General features: G+C 38.6%; 1 protein-coding gene and 1 non-coding gene across 2 annotated transcripts in view; one reads left to right on the forward strand and one right to left on the reverse strand.

The window, feature by feature from the left end:
- The window catches only part of DNAH8 (dynein axonemal heavy chain 8), a 332,077-nt gene that overhangs the window by 306,926 nt on the left and 2,871 nt on the right, over positions 1-22,280 (reverse strand). Inside the window, exons 3-8 of the mRNA XM_044930509.2 lie at positions 19,604-19,688; positions 17,601-17,752; positions 15,500-15,689; positions 14,845-15,008; positions 6,808-6,984; positions 4,544-4,657 (exon numbers count right to left, since the gene is read on the reverse strand). Coding sequence (XP_044786444.2) covers positions 4,544-4,657; positions 6,808-6,984; positions 14,845-15,008; positions 15,500-15,689; positions 17,601-17,752; positions 19,604-19,688 — 882 coding nt within the window. The remainder of the gene's footprint in view (positions 1-4,543; positions 4,658-6,807; positions 6,985-14,844; positions 15,009-15,499; positions 15,690-17,600; positions 17,753-19,603; positions 19,689-22,280) is intronic.
- On the forward strand, positions 1,193-1,322 carry LOC112583122. Its single transcript, XR_003107467.1, has one exon. It is a non-coding gene; the product is annotated as a small nucleolar RNA SNORA49 (small nucleolar RNA).

The raw sequence follows: 22,280 nt of genomic DNA on the forward strand, positions 1-22,280 counted from the left end.
TTTTTTTAATGGTGGTGGAATAAATAAAACCAGGAAAAACAACCACTGATGAGGGTACTACATGTCGTAGGTATGAGGTGTAACCATGACATCAGTTCAGTTCAGTCACTCAGTCGTGTCTGACTCTGTGACCCCATGAACCGCAGCACGCCAGGCCTCCCTGTCTATCACCAACTCCCAGAGTCCAGTCAAACCCATGTCCATTGAGTCAGTGATGCCATCCAACCATCTCATCCTCTGTCATCCCCTTCTCCTCCTGCCCTCAATCTTTCCCAGTATCAGAGTCTTTTCAAATGAGTCAGCTCTTCGTATCAGGTGGCCAAAGTATTGGAGTTTCAGTTTCAACATCAGTCCTTCCAATGAACACCCAGGATTGATCTCCTTTAGGATGGACTGGTTGGATCTCCTTGCAGTCCAAGGGACTCTCAAGAGTCTTCTCCAACACCACAGTTCAAAAGCATCAAGACATAATTAAATCAATTTTATGTGGCTTATGAAAATTAGTATCATCACTTTTCATATTATATCGTTATCTGTAGATCAACAAGATTCTAATGAAAATATGCCTAGAATTCCTTCCCCCCTCAATAAGGCAACCTTATAAAGAATGGAAAAGGCCTGGGGATTATATCAAATGGGCCCACCAGGAAAATGCCCTTTAAACATTATTATTTATAATAATAGCTCCATGGGTACACAGTTCTTGACTATACATAGAGTTTAGACATTTTATACATAAAATAGATTAAGAGTAGATATGCCTATAGCACAATACCAGGATGAAAACATGAAAACACAAAATTCATAAAATTTTATCAACAAGAAATAGAAGCATATTCATCCACTTTTCCTGCTCAACGGGCAGTTACAAACTTACCAGCAACTGCTTTTAATGAGAATAAAGAAAAGGAAGGGAAAAAAAGAATTTTTAAAACCACAGAAATGGCTTATGAGGGGGAAGAAATTATAAGACCTAATACTAATAGTACTTCACTAACTTTAAAAGATAATGTTCAAAATATTCCTACATCAAAGAATGTCAGAAGCTCAATAATAACAAAATAACAATAATAATGAAGTACACCCACGGCTAGAGCAACTGAACAAAGCTTTTTTTCTCTATTTTATACAATTTCCATATGATCTTATGTGTGAATGTGAAGGGTGGGTCACCAGTCTGCTTAAGATTTCTACTCTTCTCCCTTACTCCAGGGGCTTTTGCTGTAAGGCTCCTGGCATTGCTGGAGGGTACATGAACAAGCACGCATCCCTCCCCAGGGAGACTCTGCTGTTCTCTGGGGCCTACATGTGGAGCTGACAGTTCAGGGCAGGGGGCTGGCTGGCGACCTTCAAACAGGGTAGAGATGTTAGCTATCAATAATCGAAGAATAGTGCACATGCCTGCAAGAATCAGGATAAAATGCTAAACTCCGATGTAATTGGAACATGAACCATGCGTCAAAGGTAACACACACCAAACAGTTTCTAACTGATTAGTATCCGAACATGTTGGAGGTTTCCCGTTATGGTCAGAGGTGCTAACTTGGGAGCTTATAAAAAAAAAAAAAAAAAGATTTCTACTCTTGGATAGAATTAAATCACTTGAATGTCATTATCAATGATTAAGGAAAACAACAAAAAATGGAATAAACTGAGAAATAACATCGGCTCTCATCCTTACTGAACAAAGTTTTTTAAATTACTAGGAGGAAAAGAAGTAAAACCAAAACTAAATGATTTGAAAATTATATAATTTTAAACAAGTCTTTTGAATCATGATGTTGAAATTAGTATACCTTAAAACTCTGAGGTCTTAATCTCTTTAACAAGTGGTGCTGGGAACTCTGGTCAACCACTTGTAAAAGAATGAAACTAGAACACTTTCTAACACCATACACAAAAATAAACTCAAAATGGATTAAAGATCTAAACGTAAGACCAGAAACTATAAAACTCCTAGAGGAGAACATAGGCAAAACACTCTCTGACATACATCACAGCAGGATCCTCTATGACCCACCTCCCAGAATATTGGAAATAAAAGCAAAAATAAACAAATGGGACCTAATTAACCTTAAAAGCTTCTGCACATCAAAGGAAACTATTAGCAAGGTGAAAAGACAGCCTTCAGAATGGGAGAAGATAATAGCAAATGAAGCAACTGACAAACAACTAATCTCAAGAATATACAAGCAACTCCTACAGCTCAACTCCAGAAAAATAAATGACCCAATCAAAAAATGGGCCAAAGAACTAAATAGACATTTCTCCAAAGAAGACATACAGATGGCTAACAAACACATGAAAAGATGCTCAACATCACTCATTATCAGAGAAATGCAAATCAAAACCACTATGAGGTACCATTTCACACCAGTCAGAATGGCTGCGATCCAAAAGTCTACAAGCAATAAATGCTGGAGAGGGTGTGGAGAAAAGGGAACCCTCTTACACTGTTGGTGGGAATGCAAACTAGTACAGCCACTATGGAGAACAGTGTGGAGATTCCTTAAAAAACTGGAAATAGACCTGCCTTATGATCCAGCAATCCCACTGCTGGGCATACACACTGAGGAAACCAGAAGGGAAAGAGACACGTGTACCCTAATGTTCATCGCAGCACTGTTTATAATAGCCAGGACATGGAAGCAACCTAGATGCCCATCAGCAGATGAATGGCTAAGAAAGCTGTGGTACATATACACAATGGAGTATTACTCAGCCATTAAAAGAATACATTTGAATCAGTTCTAATGAGGTGGATGAAACTGGAGCCTATTATACAGAGTGAAGTAAGCCAGAAAGAAAAACACCAATACAGTATACTAACGCATATATATGGAATTTAGAAAGATGGTAACAATAACCCTGTGTACGAGACAGCAAAAGAGACACTGATGTATAGAACAGTCTTATGGACTCTGTGGGAGAGGGAGAGGGTGGGAAGATTTGGGAGAATGGCATTGAAACATGTAAAATATCATGTATGAAACGAGTTGCCAGTCCAGGTTCGATGCACGATACTGGATGCTTGGGGCTGGTGCACTGGGACGACCCAGAGGGATGGAATGGGGAGGGAGGAGGGAGGAGGGAGGAGGGTTCAGGATGGGGAACACATGTATACCTGTGGCGGATTCATTTTGATATTTGGCAAAACTAATACAATTATGTAAAGTTTAAAAATAAAATAAAATTAAAAAAAAACAAAACAAAACTCTGAAGTCTTGTTAACAATAAAAAGCATTGTTATTTTCTTCCAAGTTTACTTTTTATAGTGAAAAGTTTTAAATATATAGAAAAGTACACAGAACATTATAATATTCATATATATTCTCTTTCAGCATGCTTATTTTTATTTTATTTTTATATGATTTTTAAAGAATATGTATTCTTTTATTATGTTGAGGTACATTCCTACCATACCCAATTTATTGAGAATTTTTATAGTATTTTGTCAAATGCTTTTTCTGCATCTATTGATAATCACATGATTTTTATCTTTCATTCTGCTAACATGAAGTATCACATTTATTGACTGGCATATGTTGAACCATCTGTGCATTCCAGAAATAAATCCCCCTTGGTCATAGTGTGCGATTCTTTTAATGTGCTGTGGAATTTGGCTTGCTACTGTTTTGTTGAGAATTTTTACATCTGTCTTCATCAGGGATATTGACCTGTAATTTTTTTTTTTTTTTGAGGTATCCTTATCTGGCTTTGGTATTATTGGGGTAATGCTGATTGAGCACCCTCTCTTGCTCACTCTAGGGTAAGCGAGTTGTTCTGTGCATAGGTCCATGTGATGTGCAATAGAAATGGACCCTCTCCAGTCAGTCTCCCCTTCAGAAGAGACCACATTCCCAACCCACAGCTTCTCTGCAGCCTCATGAGTGACCTTGAAGCAGAGGCATTCAGCTACATTGTGCAATTCCTGACCTGCAAAAACTGTGAAATAATAAACGCTTTTTCTTTTAAGTCCCTCAGTTCTGGTAATTTGTTATAAGCAATGAACAATTAATATATTTGTCTTGCTCAACATACAAATGAGGTCATAGTTATGATAATACCACATATTTAAATGTGGGTTATAATAATAAATATAGTTTATGATTCATTACAGATATATAATAGGAAAAGACATCTTTTAAATAACTTTTCTGCAGTATACATTTTTCCCAATATACATATATTGATTTTAAACATGCTAATTTTTAAAATTTGTTGATTTTTAATTGGAGGATAATTGCTTTACGATATTGTGCTGTTTCTGCCATACATCAACATGTATCAGCCCTAGGCAAACATATGTCTCCTCCGTTTTGTGCCTCCCTCCCATCTCCCACCCCATCCTACCCTTCTAGGTCGTCACAGAGCACTGGGTTTGAGCTCCCAGTGTCTGTCATACAGCAAACTCCCACCAACTATCTATTTTACATATGGTAATGTATATGTTTCAATGCTACTCTCTCAGTTCATCCCACCCTCTCCTTCCCCACAGTAAACATGCTAATTTTTAAAACTGCATTTTAAAAAGTATACTTACTAGATCATAGTTATAGAGAGGTTGACATACTTTTTCTAGAGTGTACAAATATCTGACATTATCTTTTGATTCATTAGCCGTATCCGTGATTCTTGCATCCAAATCACGCCAGTTCTAAGAAAAGAAAGTTTGAGTCCTGTGAAACATCCAAATATACCAGTAAGGTCTACCTATGTGCTAAGATTTAACCAAGAAATTCAAGCTGTCTTCCCTGGCCATACATATACTAAGACAGTAGATATTTAAATGTGATTAACATACCTTTTTCTCCTGTTATTTAAGACTTATAGTTACTGTAAATATCTTAAGTGACTTAAGTCTCATTACTTTTGTAATTAATATTCTGTCTATAGGCTTCAACCAGACGTGCTTTTACCTGGAGTACTTTTCTAGGTTAGTTATTTGTGACATTACATTATTCTGAGTCTTCAAGAATAGGTCAAGTTATTAAAAGAACACATTATTCCAAGAAAGTATCCGTATCAGCAAAGTGAACTTCTCATATTCAGTAATAATGTACAGAGATGCTCAGGGACCATGGTGAATTACCTCATTCAATATACATAACAAGTGATAAACAGCCATAGTAATAAATAACTATCAGAATCAGTACAAACTTATACTATCTGCAAACTAATATCTGAATTTTTTTTTTTTACTTTACAATATTGTATTGGTTTTGCCATACATCAACATGAATCCACCATGGGTGTACACGTGTTCCCCAACCTGAACTCCCCTCTTACTTCCCTCCCGTACCATTTCAATGAGAGAAAGATATAAGCCAACGTTTCTCAGGAGAACAAATGCAAGGAGCCAGTAAACTTTAAAAGATACTCAACTTCACTATTAACAAGCAAAAGCCAAAATATGACTAGCCATTTTCTACATGTCAGACTGGCAAAAAAAAAATTTTTAACTGATAATAAATACTAACAAAGTTGTAGAGTATATACCCCAGGAAAATACTTGATTGTAGGCACATAGAAGCTTTAACTGTATTAATGTCTGTGAACATATAAAAAAGGAACAAATTTCCTCAAAAAGTTAAACACAGAGCTAGGGTTTGACCCAGAAATCCCACTCTTAGGCATATACAAGAAAATGTCCACACAGAACCTGTATAAAAATGTTCACAGAAGCATTGTTCATAATAGCCAAAAAGAAGAAACAATGCAAATATTTATAAACTGATAAACAAATTGTGGTATTTATCTATAATGGAGTATTATTCAACTGTGAAAAAGAATAAGTACTGATACATGCTAAAACATGGATACACCTTGAAAACATCAAGCCAAGTGAAAGAAACCAGTAACAAAGCACCACATACTATATGATTCCATTTATATGAAACGTCCAATCTACAAATCTACACAGATAAAAAGTAGACTGGTGGTTACTTAGGACTGGCGTGAGGGGAAAGAGACAGGTAGAGACAGAAAGTGATAGCTAAAAGGTACAGGAGTTTCTTTTTGAAGTGATGAAAATATTCTAAAATTGATGATTGCACAATTCTATGATTACACTAAAAGCCACTGAATTTTGCTCCTTAGATGGAAGAGATCAACAGTGTGTGAATTTTACCTTGAGATTGTTGGGGGAAAAAAAGAAACCATTTCACTGTCTAAAAACAGGAAAATGATTAGCTAGAACCTGGTGCATTAATGTTCTGGAAAACTATACAGCTTGATCTGACAGGCATAACTCTCCAAGATATGCTACTAGGGGAAGAGGGAGTTCAAGAAAAACAGAGTATGACACTGTGTAATTTTTAAAAATTAGAGACACAAAACAAATGTGTGTGTGTGTGTGTGTTTATATATGTATTAGGAAGAAACAGAAAAGGACCTGGAAAGAATCAAGCCAAACTGTTAATACATATGACCTCCTGGAAAGGAGGTAGAATAGTCAGGTGAGATGTATGGTAGAGGACATTTTTGCTTTTGACTTTCTTGTAGTTCTCTATTTCAATGAGCTGGTAATGATTTACAGTTTCAAAAACAATTTAAAAATAAATGGCAATCACCCGATACTAGTATTATCAAAATTGGTATGTGAAATATTGAGAAATAAATCTTCACTTCTATACTTCCTTTTCCTCTTCTAGAAGTAATTATGGTATATGAGAAAGCCTTACTCAAAGTTTAGCACTTCTAAATACACGGTGCCAAGTATATGATGCAAAGAAGCAATTCAAGAAGGGTAATTTTTCAGTTGTTTGTTTTGAAGTATACCTAACTTTACAACACAAGGCCTTTTACCTTTAAGAGTTTGGAGTGTGCAACATTAAGCACATTTATAACAGCCTTACAACTTGGTCCTTTAATCTGTTCAATGATATAATTGAATTTGGCTGACATGCGTTTCCAGTGTTCCAATTCAGTGAGTGGACCCGAGTCATCAGCTTCTTTTCTCATCTGCTCACTCTCAATAAGTACCTGGAATCAAAAAAGTTCACAGCTTAGACATGTTACTTTCTTCTTTTAAAATCTCATTATTTGAACTTTTTAAAAAAAAGTTAAAAGTATAAATGACAGTCAACACTGAATGATATTGAGAACTCTTAGTAAACTAAGACTAGAAGAGAATATCTTTACCATGATAATGAGTATCTACCAAAAATCTACAGCAAACATCATACTTAAAAATGAAATTTTAGAAAATACCACTTTGAAACCAAGGACAAGACAATTTCGTCACTATCACCACCCACTTCTATTCAACCTGGACATGGAGATCACAGGACAATATAAGGAAAGTAAACAAAGGTACAAGAATTGTAAATAAAAAACAAAAATGGCATAATCACAGATGGACTGGTTGGCCACATTTTAAAAACTCAAGAATATATAAAGACAGACTTTTATAACTAATAAAAGTGAACAATTCAGTAAGGTTTTGGCTGTATGTATTTAAATATTAGTGTAATTTCTTTACAAGCCATCTAGCAATCTAAAAATGTAATTTCTAAAATGATAGCATATGCTATAATAAATAGTAACAACATTAAGATATCTAGAGTTTAACAAAAGATGTACAAGATCTTTTTGGAGAAAATTAGAAAATTTACTTTCAGCGCACAAAATAAATAAATAAATGGAGAAATATACCATGTTCATGGATTGGGAAATTCAGTAATACAAAAATGGCAATTTTCTCTAAATTAATGTATACATTCAATGAAATTTCCAATCAAAATCTCGACAAGGCTTTTTTTCATGATACTTAACAAACTAGCGTTAAAATTAATTTGGAAGAGCATTTAACCAGAAATAATCAATGCAATTTTGAACAAAAACACTGAAAGGGAATTAGCATACTAAACGTTGATTTAGTAAAAAGCAACAGAAATTAATGCAGTATGGTATGAATGCAAAAATCAAATAAGTAGACCAATGGGACAGATAAAAGAGTCTAAACACTTGATACATAATACAAATTTGTTAGCAAAGAATGGACTACCAAGTACAGTTCTGGGACAACTGGCTAACTATATGGAAAAGACAAAATTAGATTCCTACTTCACATTATGCGTGCATGTGTGCTAAGTCGCTTCCTTCATGTCCAACTCTTTGTGACCCTATGGAGTGTAGCCCACCAGGCCCCTGGATTCTCCAGGCAGGATCATGGAACAGGATGCCATGCCCTCCTCCAGGGGATCTTCCCCAGGGATCGTTCCCACATCTCCTGCAGCTCCTGCATCACAGGCAGATTCTTTACCACCGAGCCACTGGGGGAAGCCCTTACATTATACACAGATACAAATAATTCCAGATACATTAAAACTTAAATGGTTAAAACAAAATGGCAAAACCTTTAAAGAAAATATAGAAGATGGGGGTAAAACTATAAAGAAAGACATGGAATGGAATATCATAACTGTCAAGAAAATGGTAACCACTGGAAGAAAAAGAAGTTAAAATTGGGAAGAGAAAGGCATGGAGATTGCAAGGTGCAGATAATGCTCTATTTCTTACTTGTGCAATTTACACAGGTGTTCATTTTACAATAATTTGTTTATCTTATTAATTTTTAGTATTATTCATTTGTTACTCATTTTTGTATAGTTCAACATTTAAAATAAATAATTTAGGAGAATATCTTCATAACACGAGAGTACGAAAAGTGTTTCCTAAATACAAAAAGCACAAAGCTTCTTGTCACTGGAGGTAGCTAAATTGAGGCTAGATTGCCATTTGTATCTCATATACATCCATTAAAATGTAAAACTTCTACATGACTAAAGACACCAATACCAACTGAAAATTCAGGACACAATAGGGAGCAACAAAAGATGAACAGCAGGAAAACATTATTCAAACTCTCAACAATTCAGTAAGACGTCATCAAGCAATCTGAAAGAAAACTAGATAAAGGATAAGAACAGCCAATTCAACAAGGAGAGATCTAAATACCCATTAAGCATGCACAACCTCAGGACTTCCCTGGCGGTCCAGGGGTTAAAACTCCACTCTTTCTAGAGAATAGACTTATGGACATGGGGAGAAGGGAGGAGAGGGTAAGGTGTATGGAAAGAGTAACATGGAAACTCACATTACCATATGTAAAATAGATAACCAACAGGAGTTTGCTGTATGGCTCAGGAAATCCAAACAGGGGCTCTGTATCAACCTAGAGGGGTGGGATGGGGCGAGAGATGGGAGGGAGGTTCAAAAAGGAGGGGATATATGTATACCTATGGCTGATACATGTTGAGGTTTGACAGAAAACAGCAAAATTCTGTAAAGCAATTATCCTTCGAAAAAAAATGAATCAATTAAAAAAAAAAAACAAAAACCTCCACTCTTTGAGTGCAGGGACTGAGGACTATGATCCCACATGTCACACCCAAATTAAAAAAAAAAAAAAAGCACAGCCTCAACAGTGTTCAGGGTAATGTAAAATAAATCAAAATACAATTTCACACCCAACATACTGACAACCATTAAAAATCTGACATTCTTAGTGTAATGGAAGATTTGAAGACATGGAAACTCTCATTTACTTACGTAAAAAATTATAAATTAATATAACCACTGTTTGGAAGGCTTTGCAGTTAGTAACCAATAAAAAACTGATATAGTACTTCTCTGAGCCATCCCCTGGGAAACTCTTGAACAAGTGCAAACAAGACTTGAACAAAGATATTCAATGAAGATGTATCAACATTATTATTGTTTGTAATAGGACAAAAACATAGAAACAACTAACATTGTTAGAAAATGGATGACATCACTGAGTTCAGTTCAGTTCAGTCACTCAGTTGTGTCCTACTTTTTGCGACCCCATGGACTTCAGCATGCCAGGCCTCCCTGTCCATCACAAACTCCCCGAGTTTACCCAAACCCATGTCCATTGAGTCAGTGATGCCATCCAACTATCTCATCCTTTGTCATCCCCTTCTCCTCTTGCCTTCAATCTTTCCCAGCATCAGGATCTTTTCAAATGAGTCAGTTCTTCACATCAGGTGGCCAAAGTATTGGAGTTTCAGCTTCAACATCAGTCCTTTCAATGAATATTCAGGATGATCTCCTTTAGGATGAACCGGTTGGATCTCCATGCAGCCCAAGGGACTCTCAAGAGTCTTCTCCAACACCACAGTTTAAAAGCATCAATTCTTCAGCACTAAGCTTTCTTCAGTCCAACTCTCACATCCATATATGATTAATGGAAAAACCATAGCCTTGACTATCCAGACCTTTGTCAGCAAAGTAATGTCTCTGCTTTTTAATATGCTGTCTAGGTTAATCAGAGCTTTCTTCCAAGGAGCAAGCGTCTTTTAATTGCATGACTGCAGTCATAATCTGCAGTGATTTTGACGCCCAAAATAAAGTCTGCCACTGTTTCCATTGTTTCTCCATCTATTTGCCATGAAGTGATGGGACCAGATGTCATGATCGTCATTTTCTGAATGTTGAGCTTTCACTCAACATTTTCACTCTCCTCTTTCACTTTCATCAAGAAGCTCTTGAGTTCTTCTTCACTTTCTGCCATAAGGGTGGTGTCATCTGCATATCTGAGGTTATTGATATTTCTCCCAGCAATCTTGATTCCAGCTTGTGCTTCATCCAGCCCAGCATTTCTCATGATGTACTCCGCATTTAAGTTAAATAAGCAGGGTGACAATATACAGCCTTGACATATTCCTTTCCCAATTTGGAACCAGTCTGTTGTTCCATGTCCAGTTCTAACTGTTGCTTCCTGACCTGCACACAGATTTCTCAAGAGGCAAGTCAGTGGTCTGGTATTCCCATCTCTTTCAGAATTTTCCACAGTTTATTGTGATCCACACAGTCAAAGGCTTTGACATAATCGATAAAGCAGAAGTAGATGTTTTTCTGGAATTCTCTTGCTTTTTCAATGATCCAACAGATCACTGAAGATATTAAGATATCTTATGATATCAGAAACAGAATATATTAAGAAGAGGTGGCAAGAATACATAGAACTATACAAAAATAAGTCTTCATAACCCAGATAACCATGATGGTGTGATCACTCACCTAGAGCCAGATATTCTGGAATGCGAAGTCAAGTGGGCCTTATGAAGCATCACTATGAACAAAGCTAGTGGAGGTGATGGAATTCCAGTTGAGCTATTTCAAATCCTAAAAGATGATGCTGTCAAAGTGCTGCACTCAATATGCCAGCAAATTTGGAAAACTCAGCAGTGGCCACGGGACTGGAAAAGGTCAGTTTTCATTCTAATCTTAAAGAAAGGCAATGCCAAAGAATGTTCAAACTACCACACAGTTGCACTCATCTCACATGCTAGCAAAGTAATGCTCAACATTCTCCAAGCCAGGCTTCAACAGTATGTGAACCGTGAACTTGCAGATGTTCAAGCTGAATTTAGAAAAGGCAGAGGAATAAGAGATTAAATTGCCAACATCCATTGGATCATCAAAAAAGCAAGAGAGTTCTAGAAAATCATCTACATCTGCTTATGTTAGGTCCTTACCATTTTTGTCCTTTATCCTTACCATTTTCATCCTTTATCCTGCCCATCCCTGCATGAAATGTTCCTTTGATATTTCCTATTTTCCTAAAGAGATCTCTAGCCTTTCCCATTCTATTGCTTTCCTCTACTTCTTTGCATTATTCATTTTAAAAGGCCTTCTTATCTCTCCTTGCTATTCTCTGGAACTCTGCATTCAGTTGGGTATATCTTTGCCTTTCTCCTTTGTCTTTAGCATCTCTTCTTTCCTCAGATATCTGTAAAGCTCCTCAGACAACTACTTTGCCTTCTTGCATTTCTTTTCCTTTGAGATAGTTTGGTCACTGCCTCCAAAACCATCTCAAAAACACTGTACAACATTATGAACCTCCATCCATAGTTCTTCAGCAACTCTGTCTATCAGGTCTAATTCCTTGAATCTATTCATCACTTCCACTGTATAATCATAAGGGATTTAGAACATATCTGAATGACATAGATGTTTTCCCTATTTTCTTCAATTTAAGCCTGAATTTTGCAATAAGGAGGTCATGTTTTGAGCTACAGTCAGCTCCTGATCTTACTTTTGCTAACTGTATAGAGCTTCTCCATCTTTGGCTGCAAAGGGCAATCAATTTGATCTTGGTATTGACCATCTGGTGATGTCTATGTGTAGAATCATCTCTTGTGTTGTTGGAAGAGGGCATTTGCAATGACCAATGCATTCTCTTGGCAAAAATGTTAGCCTTTGCCCTGCTTCATTTTGTACTCCAAAGCCAAGCTTGCCTGTTATTCTGGTATCTCTTGACTTCCTACATTCGCATTCCAATCCCCTATGATGAAAAAGACATCTCTTTTTATTTTTATTTTTTTGGTGTTAGCTCTAGGTTTTGTAGGTCTTCCTAGAACTGTTCATCTTTTTTGACATCAGTGGTTGGGGCATAGACCTGGATTACTGTGATGTTGAATGGTTTGCCTTGGAAATGAACTAAGATCGTTCTGTCATTTTCGAGACTGTACTCAAGTACTGCATTCTATAATTGACTATGAAAGCTACTCCATTTCTTCTAAGGGATTCTTGCCCACAGTAATAGATATAATGGTCATCTGAATTAAATTCTCCCATTCCCATCTATTATAGTTCACTGATTCCTAAGATGTTGATATTCAGCCTTACTATCTCCTGCTTGACCATGTCCAATTTACCTTGATTCGTGGACCTAACCAGCTTCCTATGCAATACTGTTCTTTACAGCATCTAACTTTACTTTCACCACCAGACATGTCCCCAACCAAGCATCATTCCAGCTTTGGCCCAGCTACTTCATTCTTACTGGAGCTATTAGTAATTGCCCTCCACTCTTCACCATGGTAGCATGCTGAACACCTTCCAAGCTGGGGGACTCATCTTGCAGCATCGTATCTTTTTGCCTTTTCATACTGTCCCTAGGGGTCTCCAGGCAAGAATGCTATTGAAGTGCTATACTCAGCATGTCAGCAAATTTGGGAAACTCAACAGTAGCCACAGGACTGGAAAAGGTCAGTTTTCATTCCAATCCCAAAGAAGAGCAAGTTCTTTATATATTGTGGATACTAACTCTTTGTTACACATGCTGATAATATTTTTCTCCCAGAAAGTCATTTATCTTTTAATGTTGCTTACAGTGATTTCTGCCATATGGATATTAATTATTTTATGTAGTCAAATATGTCAGGTTTTTATTTCATGGCTTCTGGGTTTTCCATCTGTCTTAATTAGATATTAATATAGCCCTACATTATGTTCTGATTTATCTATAGTTTTTGTTCTACTTTTCACAATACTCTTCAAAGGCTGGATTTGTTCACAGCATGTTTTTGAGATTCATTCATCTTGTTGCATGTATCTCTTCTTTTAGTTTTAGTGATGATCCATCCTGAATTAATTTTTGTGTGGGTTTATTTTAGATGTAATATTTTTAATATTTATTTATATATTGACTGTGCTGGGTCTTTTTCGCTGCACGTAGGCTCTCTCTAGTTGTGGTGAGCAGGGGTTACTCTTCCTTGCAGCGTGCAGGTTTCCCATTGTGGTGGCTTCTCTTGTTTCCAAGTACAGGCTCTAGAGTGCAGACTCTGGCTTCAGTTGTTCCACAGCATGTCTAATCTTCCTGGACCAGGGATTGGACACACGTCCCCTGTATTGGAAGGCAGATCCTTATCCACTGTGCCACCAAGGACGTCCTAGATGTAATTTTTAAAGATTTCTTGCACTGATTCTGCTTAACTGGAGACCATTTGCTACAGTTGGCCAACTTGATTTTCTTATTTCAAGTTGCCTAATATCTTCATGTTAAGCTATTATCTTTTGCTTGCTCATTTTTATAAAAGAAGATCTATTTTGATTGATCATGAAAACTGGAGGAGATCTCCTCAGCTCTGTGCAGGACAGAGCTTGACCTCCACAATGGCTTACAACTCCCCTCCTTCCTCAGTGGCATTAAAGGCAGCTGCAGGTGGACAAATACTCATTTTTATTACCTAGTGACACCTGGAAGCAAAGTCTGGGGTCAGCACTCCAGGCCTTGATGGAGTTTCCAAAACTCCTCCAGATTCTCCACTCGAACTACACTTCCCTCCTTCTAACAGTTCTGAGAGGTAAAATCAGAAATGCTTTTCTCTAACTCTTGCTTGCTCAAGACTTTTCTCCCCTAGTCCTCACTCCATTAAAGATTTTCTTCTCCAGTTCCACTCTCCCGTGCTCATGACCTGGAGATCTGTGAGCTGGTTTCTAGAGTCTGTTTAGAGCAATTATATAGTATCTGGTTTGGGGCAGCCTTTGTAGTGTAAGTTGGCACCTCTCAGAATGTGACACCATTTCTATCACTGCTTTTCTTACTCACAGAGAAAATGTGTTTGGCCACAGAGCTGCAGACTTGCAACTACAGCTCTAATATGAACGAGCCTAGTTTGAACCTCTCTGTCAACACAAACAATTTCACTGAGGAACCAAATAGCATTTATTAATTATCTAGCATTGTGGCTATAGGCTCTTCATTGTGTTGTTTTCCTCTCTCTCTAATGAAAAGCATAAACAATATATAAAATATTGCAGATAAATGCTAGCTAATCCTGATTCTTTACTATTTTATCCTCAAGCCATACTGTTATGGTTTCCTCCTTAAAGTGAGAAATATCTTAAAGGTGATTTTAAATGGTCCAAAGAGAACAATGATTTTGCACTGGAATCAAGAAGAGGCTGAATTTCATAGTAGAATCTGGAAGGCTCCTCTTCCCTTTATGTTCAGGAACAAAATGCAATGATTAGGACACAGATGAGAACCACAACTCGTATCTGATGCAGTCACTCGAGCCAGCTCACCTGTTCGATCTGTTTGTACCATATCATCAGCACGTCCTCTAGCTGACGAACGGTTTCTGAATTGCTCGCTGCAAGTGTGACGTCTTCAAAGGTATGCAGTTTGGAAAAATCAACATTGTCTATTTTCTTTAGCTTAACTGTTCCCTCAATACTTATTCTAGCACCTAAAAGGGAAAAAATAATATTGAGAAGAGATGGTAATGTCAGTGTGTTAAACATCAATGTGTGGTTTCAAGCTGTAATTACTAAAATGTTAGAGATTTAATATTTTATAGTAGGAGTATAATTCTAATTGATCATTAGACTGTGCTATGATTATTTAAATTGTTTATTTTTATCAATATGAAATGATTTATAGTTTAAAGAGGGTTAATAATAAAGCATATATATTTAAATATGGTAAAAATTTTCACAAATAATATAGGAAGAGACTTCTTCCTCAACAGAAAATAGAAAATGTATCTTATGCCTTCAAAAATTCCTGGAAAGAGAAGTTGTAATGATTAAATATCTTAACTCTAGGTCCCATAATTACTTTGATTAACATCATCTTTTAAGATTGAAATTTGTTCTCTAATGTTTATTTTTTAATAACATATCTTATAGCTAATTTGCTTATTGTAATAATTTATTAAACATTAAATATTATACTTACCATCTAAAAAGGAAAGGTATCTGTTGATGGTTTCAATGAAAATGTGTTTTTCAGATTCTCCTTGCTGGGACTGGTTTAAAGCACCCCAACTATTTGTTGCAAGAATAGCTGGTAGAAATATATTTGCCAGCATATTTCTAATTCCAACTAGCAGTCCTTCCGATGCATCCAGAACAGTAAATAGCACTTCCTGAAAGGATAATGTTCAAAGGTTATTTTATATGCTGGTCCCATTAAGAACTGAAAACCAAAATCTATTTTTACACTGCAATAAGTATAAATAAAACATCTTATAAACTATTAGGAAAACTTAAGTGGTGAATATTAGGGTTCTAAAATCAACAAATTTATATTCTGCCCGCATTTAACCATTCAGATGCTTGCTCATCAAGCAAACATTTTTTCCCTGGTGCTTTAAATTCTGCCTAGGAAAGAAGTTATGGCCTGGAGCATACACAATGTGAGGGAAATGAAATTAAGCCTCGTGCAAAAAGAAAGTTCCAGGTTGACAGTTGCCCTGTCTATGAAAAGGAGACCAGAAAACTGTCAGTGCAAAGACAGAACAACGAAACTAGCCTTCTGCCCAGAAATTTGACACAAAAAAACCTCTGGTGAAAGGGTGCAAACTTTCGGTTACACGATGACTAGGTTCTGGGGATATAATGAACAACATGGTGACTATGTTAACAACGTGCCACGCTAAGTTACCTTAGTCATGTCCAACTCTTTGCAACGCTATGGACCATAGCCCACCAGGCTCCTCTGTTCATGGGATTCTCTAGGCAAGAATACTCTAGTGGGTTGCCATGCCCTCCTCCAGGGGATCTTCCCAACCCAGGGATCAAACCCGAGTCTCTTGTGTCTCCTGCATTGGCATACAGGTTCTTTACCACTAGCACCACCTGGGAAGCCCCATAGTCAACAATCAGTTCTGTTCAGTCACTCAGTCAGGTCCGACTCTTTGCAGCCCCATGGACTGCAGCATATCAGGCTTCCCTGCCCATCACCAACTCCCGGAGCTTGCTCAAACTCATGTCCATCGAGTTGGTGATGCCATCCAACCATCCCATTCTCTGTCCCGTTCTCCTTCTGCCTTCAGTCTTGCCCAGCATCAGGGTCTTTTCCAATGATTTAGTTCTTCACATCAGGTGGCCAAAGTATTAGAGTTTCAGCTTCAGTATCAGTCCTTCCAATGAATATTCAGGACTGATCTCCTTTTAGGATGGACTGGTTGGATCTCCTTGCAGTCCAAGGGACTCTCAAGAGTCTTCAACACCAGAGTTCAAAAGCACACATGTATACCTGTGACGGATTCATTTCGATATATGGCAAAACCAATACAATATTGTAAAGTTAAAAAATAAAATAAAAATTAAAAAAAAAAGCATAAATTACTATATCATATACTTGAAAGCTGCTGGGACATCCCCGGCAGTCCAGTGGTTAAGACTTCACCTTCTAATGTAGGGGATGCGATCTTTGATTGGGGAGCTAAGAACCCACATACCTTGTTGCTGCTGCTGCTGCTAAGTCACATCAGTCGTGTCCGACTCTGTGCGACCCCAGAGACGGCAGCCCACCAGGCTTCCCCATCCCTGGGATTCTCCAAGCAAAAACACTGGAGTGGGTTGCCATTTCCTTCTCCAATGCATGAAAGTGAAAAGTGAAAGTGAAGTCGCTCAGTTGTGTCCGACTCTAGCGACCCCATGGACTACAGCCTACCAGGCTCCTCCATCCATGGGATTTTCCAGGCAAAAGTACTGGAGTGGGGTGCCATTGCCTTCTCCGTAGGTAAACACCAAAACATAAAACAAGCAATATTGTAATAAGTGCAATAAAGAGTTTAAAAATGGTCCACATCAAAAAAAAAAAAAAAAAACTTAAAAAAGAAAAAAGTTGCTAAGGGAGTAGATCTTAAACATCATTACCAAAAAAGAAAAGTAGTTAATTATATGAAGTTAATGCTATGGTGGTAACCATCTCACAATGTATTGAATAAATTCTTTGCATACCTTAAACTTACATAATGTTATATGTCAATTGTATCACAATAAAGCTGGCAAAAATATTTAACTATATATTTGAAAAAAAGTAAACATACTTCCTGAATATTTTTAGTATTTATAGGGATATCGTTGTGACAGCGAACAAAAAATACACACTGTCCTTTTAGTTTCTCCGGGGCTGCGTTGTCTACATACAATCTCATCATTTTTGCCCCTTTGGTTGCTCCAGCGATAGTTCGACCACATTCTGAAAACAAAAGTCAAGAACTTAACATATGATCACATAACTGATTAAATGTGATAAATTACTGTGATTCTTACACTGGTGTTCCTTGCCTCACTTTAGTATAAGAAGTTTTCAATATGATTGTGGGATAAAATTTTTTGCCTACAAAAAGATGTTAGTAATTGCAAATCTTAACATTGCCACCTCCTCGGGTGCCTTTCCCTGAGCTCTGCACTTTGCTCCTTCCGGCCTGGCCTCAGGCAGGGCCTTCATGCACACTCGTCTGCCATCCCATCGTCCATCTTCTACCTCCCTAATCCTTGCTAATCTTACATATTTTAGCCAGAATGCCACCTCATGGGGAAACCTTCAGTGACTCCCCTAAGAAGATCATGTCCCCGACTAAATATTCTCACAGCACCCAACTTATATGAACTCTTTCCTTGAGCTAATTTCAATGAAAACTTATCATTTAATTAGGTATCTATCTTCAGTGTTTGAAGATTCTTGAGAGTCCCTTGGACTGCAAGGAGATCAAACCAGTCCATCCTAAAAGAAATCAACCCTGAATATTCAATGGAAAGACTGATGCTGAAGCTGAAGCTCCAATACCTTGGCCACCTGATGTGAAGAGCCAACTCATTAGAAAAGACCCAGATGCTGGGAAAGATTGAGGACAGGAAGAGAAGGGAGAGACAGAGGATGAGATGGTCAGACAGCATCATTGACTCGATTCTGAGCAAACTCTGGGAAATAGTGAAGGACAGGGAAGCCTGGTGTGCTGCAGTTCACAGGGTTTCAAAGAGTCAGACACGACTGAGCAACGGAACAGCAAGATGAAAACAGAAGAACATCCTCAAGTGCTCTGTTTGACAGTGCAAACTTTAAAAGAGACAGGAGTTTGGAGGATAGTGATGGACGTGGTTTGGAAAACTCTAGGAAGGCTCTGAAGAAAAGAGAATGCATGAAGTGATCCTAAAGAGGGGTAGGATTTGTCTAGGTGGAGAGAAGAAAGGCATTCAGAGAGAGTCAGGATGGAGAGTGGAGAAAAGGGCACAGAAATGACTGGTATGAACAGAAAACAATGAAGACTGACTTAGAAGGAGCAGCAAGTTCTGGTTAAGAGGCGATTAGGAGATCCAACTAAACAAGTACTGTGTGCCCAGGTTATAACAGGCCTTGGTGCAATAAATGAAGAATTTGGGCCTAATTAAAGGTTTACTTACCAAGAATAAGTAGTATAGATTTCAGAGAGGGAATCTGACAACAGATACTATTTTTGGATCTAGAATTCAGAGACAGCGTGAGATATGAGCCTAGCTTAAAGGCAGCAGAGGAGGAAAGCAAGAAAGAATCAATAGAGGGGACACAGTGAAGGTAAAATCCACAGGATTTATAAGATAAGTAGCCTAAGAGCAAAGGATGGGCCATGTACCTACTTATTAAGACAAAAGTTTACCAACCTGGTAAAGTAGCAACTCTTTTTGGAATAACGTGAAAAGTAGGGAAAGCCAGATATTTCAACTACAGCAGCAGCAGACACAGGAGGCTCACCTAGGACCATAGGCAGCAACGGCTGTGCTTTCAGGTGATTTCCTGACTATTTCTGGTCATCTGACAACATGTGTACAGAATGGCTCTCTATCTGTTTCAGGGAAAAGGCAATTAAACCCTAGTGAAAATGTATATTCCCAGGGGAAGTCAATGACTTTTATAAGGATGTTTTCATCTTCAATCATTATGGTAATCCTGTAAGCTCCTGATAATTTCCTTTATAAATATAGGATTGTCTATGTATAAGAGAAAAGATATGCTACATTTTCACATTCATTCATGAACAGCTGGCACATTACCCTTGCAGAACATACTTACCAAGACCAGGTACATCTCCTTCTTGGTACAAAAATTTCAGTGTCTTACAACCATCTTTCATAAAAAAGAGAGTAAATGCTTCCAGCTGTTAAGTAAAAGAGAAATTACTTGTTTAGTGGCTAAGTCATGTTGAACTGTTATGTGACCCCATGGACTGTAGCCCACCAGGCTCCTCTGTCCATGGGATTTCCCAGGCAAGAATACTGGAATAGGTTGCCATTTCCTTCTCCAGGGGATCTTCTCCAACCAGGGATCAAACCCAGGTCTCCTGCATTCCAGGCAGATTCTTTATCACTTATCCACCTGGGGAAGCCCAATAAAATGACTAAGAAACTATAATAAAATGAACCAACAGAGGAAAACCAGTACCACCTCAAGGCCTGGAAGGGTGGGCATGGGGGAACAGAAGGAAGCAGGCTGAAAGAAGGAGCTGGGGGAGAGGGACTGCTTGGGAGAACACAGCCAGAAACACGGCCAAGGAGGGAAGGATCAGGCTTCTTTCCCCTATGCCCTCCAGTCTCCTACTGGTACCTCCCAGAGGCTGAGCCACATGGAAGCAAGAGAGCGAGGGCACGTGGTAGATTCCAGAAAGGTCAGTCTCCCAGGTAACAGAACAGTAAAAGAGAATGGATCTGAAAGCCAACAAACTAACCACCACACCCGTTCTTCACACACCCAGTTTCCTAAACCACACAAAACATACCATCCCCTGCTCCTTATTCCATCTGCTTCCTCATGCATCCACTAATCATGATCCCAATCTACTATAAGTCCTGGCTTTGAACATGTAGCCAAATAAACACTCTAATCTCTCCCAGATTTTGACATTTGTCTCCATTCCTGGCTGTATGATCTTCCTTCCACTGTGGCTTTGCAACTCACAAGGAACTCTTAAGGAAACACCTTTTTTGGCCTGAATTTTCCCTTAATCCTAGATTTCCCATTTCTTGCTGCCTTAGCAGTATCTGACCTAGTGCATGATAGTCTTAAGGAATAACTTAACCACATAAACCCAAATCCAAGACATACCCCTGGAGTGACAAGTGGAATGGTTTGCAGCCACCAGGCACTCCAGCATGCTAGCCCAGTGAGAAAAACTTCCTCCAAGCAGAAAATGCCAGTCAAGAAAACCAGAGGGCAAATATCAATACTTACGGGTGATAGTACCACCTCTGTAGGCACCCATCTCCCGAGTCCTAGCATCAATTCTCCTCTGAAGGCACTGTCCAGTCCCAATGTCTTTGCCTAAAACTTCTGCAGAGCAACTGGGATTCCAATTATGAAGTCAGCCAACTATGTGGCCTTGCAAATTTCAGATGAAACAAGGTTGATCACCTATGTAGTTTCCTCCCTAACCAAGCACAGGAATGGTTCTTGGGACAGGCCTGAAGCCTGGGCCATCTGAGAAACACTTTTTTTAGAAATTTGCCTTTCCTTCATCTCTTGGTCATCTGTTCAGTGATGAGTACAGGGCTGTTTTATGTTACTTTCTTCTACTAGGAGAACAGGCAGACACACAAACAGAGTTGTCAGAGGAGCCCAAATAGTAAGGAAAGGAGGCCAGGAGAGATTGAAACAAATGGTGGCTCAGTGGTAAAGAATCCACTTGTCAATGCAGGAAACACAGATTCCATCCCTGATCCGGGAAGATCCCACATGTGTCGGAGCAACTAAGCCTGTGCTCTAGAGCCTAGGAGCTGCAACTGTTGGACCCACATGCTGCAACTCTGAAGCCCACGCACGCAAGAGCCCATGTTCCACAAGAGAAGTCACTGCAATGAGAAGCCCACACAGTCTAACGACTGTATACCCTATTCTACACAACCAGAGAAAAGCCCACTCAGTAACAAAGACCCAGCACAGCCATAAATAAATAATTTTTTAAAAGCAATACAAACAAACAAAACAGCTTGAGAATGGCAAAAAGAATCCTGTTGCCATCGGGTGGTATGACCCATAGCCAGTACAGATTTCAGAATTTGTGGGGTCCAGTATAAAATGAAAATGCAGAACCAAATGTTTAAAAATTATTAATAATTTCAAGATGGCAACAGGAGATCATTAATCCAAGTGCAAGGCCCTTCAGCACAGGGGCCTACTCAGCTAACAGCCTGAACGCCCTTAAAGCATTTGGCCACATCTACACTCCCACATGGAACTTTGGTGACCTGAGAAACTGTGACTTTCACTGATCCAGGTCACTCCTAGACTTGATGACAAGCTCAAGCAGTTAACAGTAATTTATTGAAAATTAACTTAGGACTTCCCTGGTGCCACAGTGGATAAGAATCTGCCTACCAATGCAGGAGGCACAGATTCAATCCTTGGTCCAGGAGGATTCCATATGCCACGGAGCAACTAGGCCCGTGTGCCACAGCTACTGAGTCCTCACTCTAGAGCCTGAGATCCATAACTACTGAGCCCGTGCACTGCAACTACTGAAGCCCACGAGCCTAGAGCGCATGCTCCACAACAAGCTGCTGCTGCTGCTGAGTCACTTCAGTTGTGTCCGACTCTGTGCGACCCCATAGACGGCAGCCCACCAGGCTCCCCCGTCCCTGGGATTCTCCAGGCAAGAACACTGGAGTGGGTTGCCATTTCCTCCTCCAATGCATTAAAGTGAAAAGTGAAAGTGAAGTCGCTCAGTCATGTCCGACCCTCAGCGACCCCATGGACA

The sequence above is a fragment of the Bubalus bubalis genome, chromosome 2, assembly GCF_019923935.1.
Source record: "Bubalus bubalis isolate 160015118507 breed Murrah chromosome 2, NDDB_SH_1, whole genome shotgun sequence".
NCBI classification, from domain to species: Eukaryota; Metazoa; Chordata; class Mammalia; order Artiodactyla; family Bovidae; genus Bubalus; species Bubalus bubalis.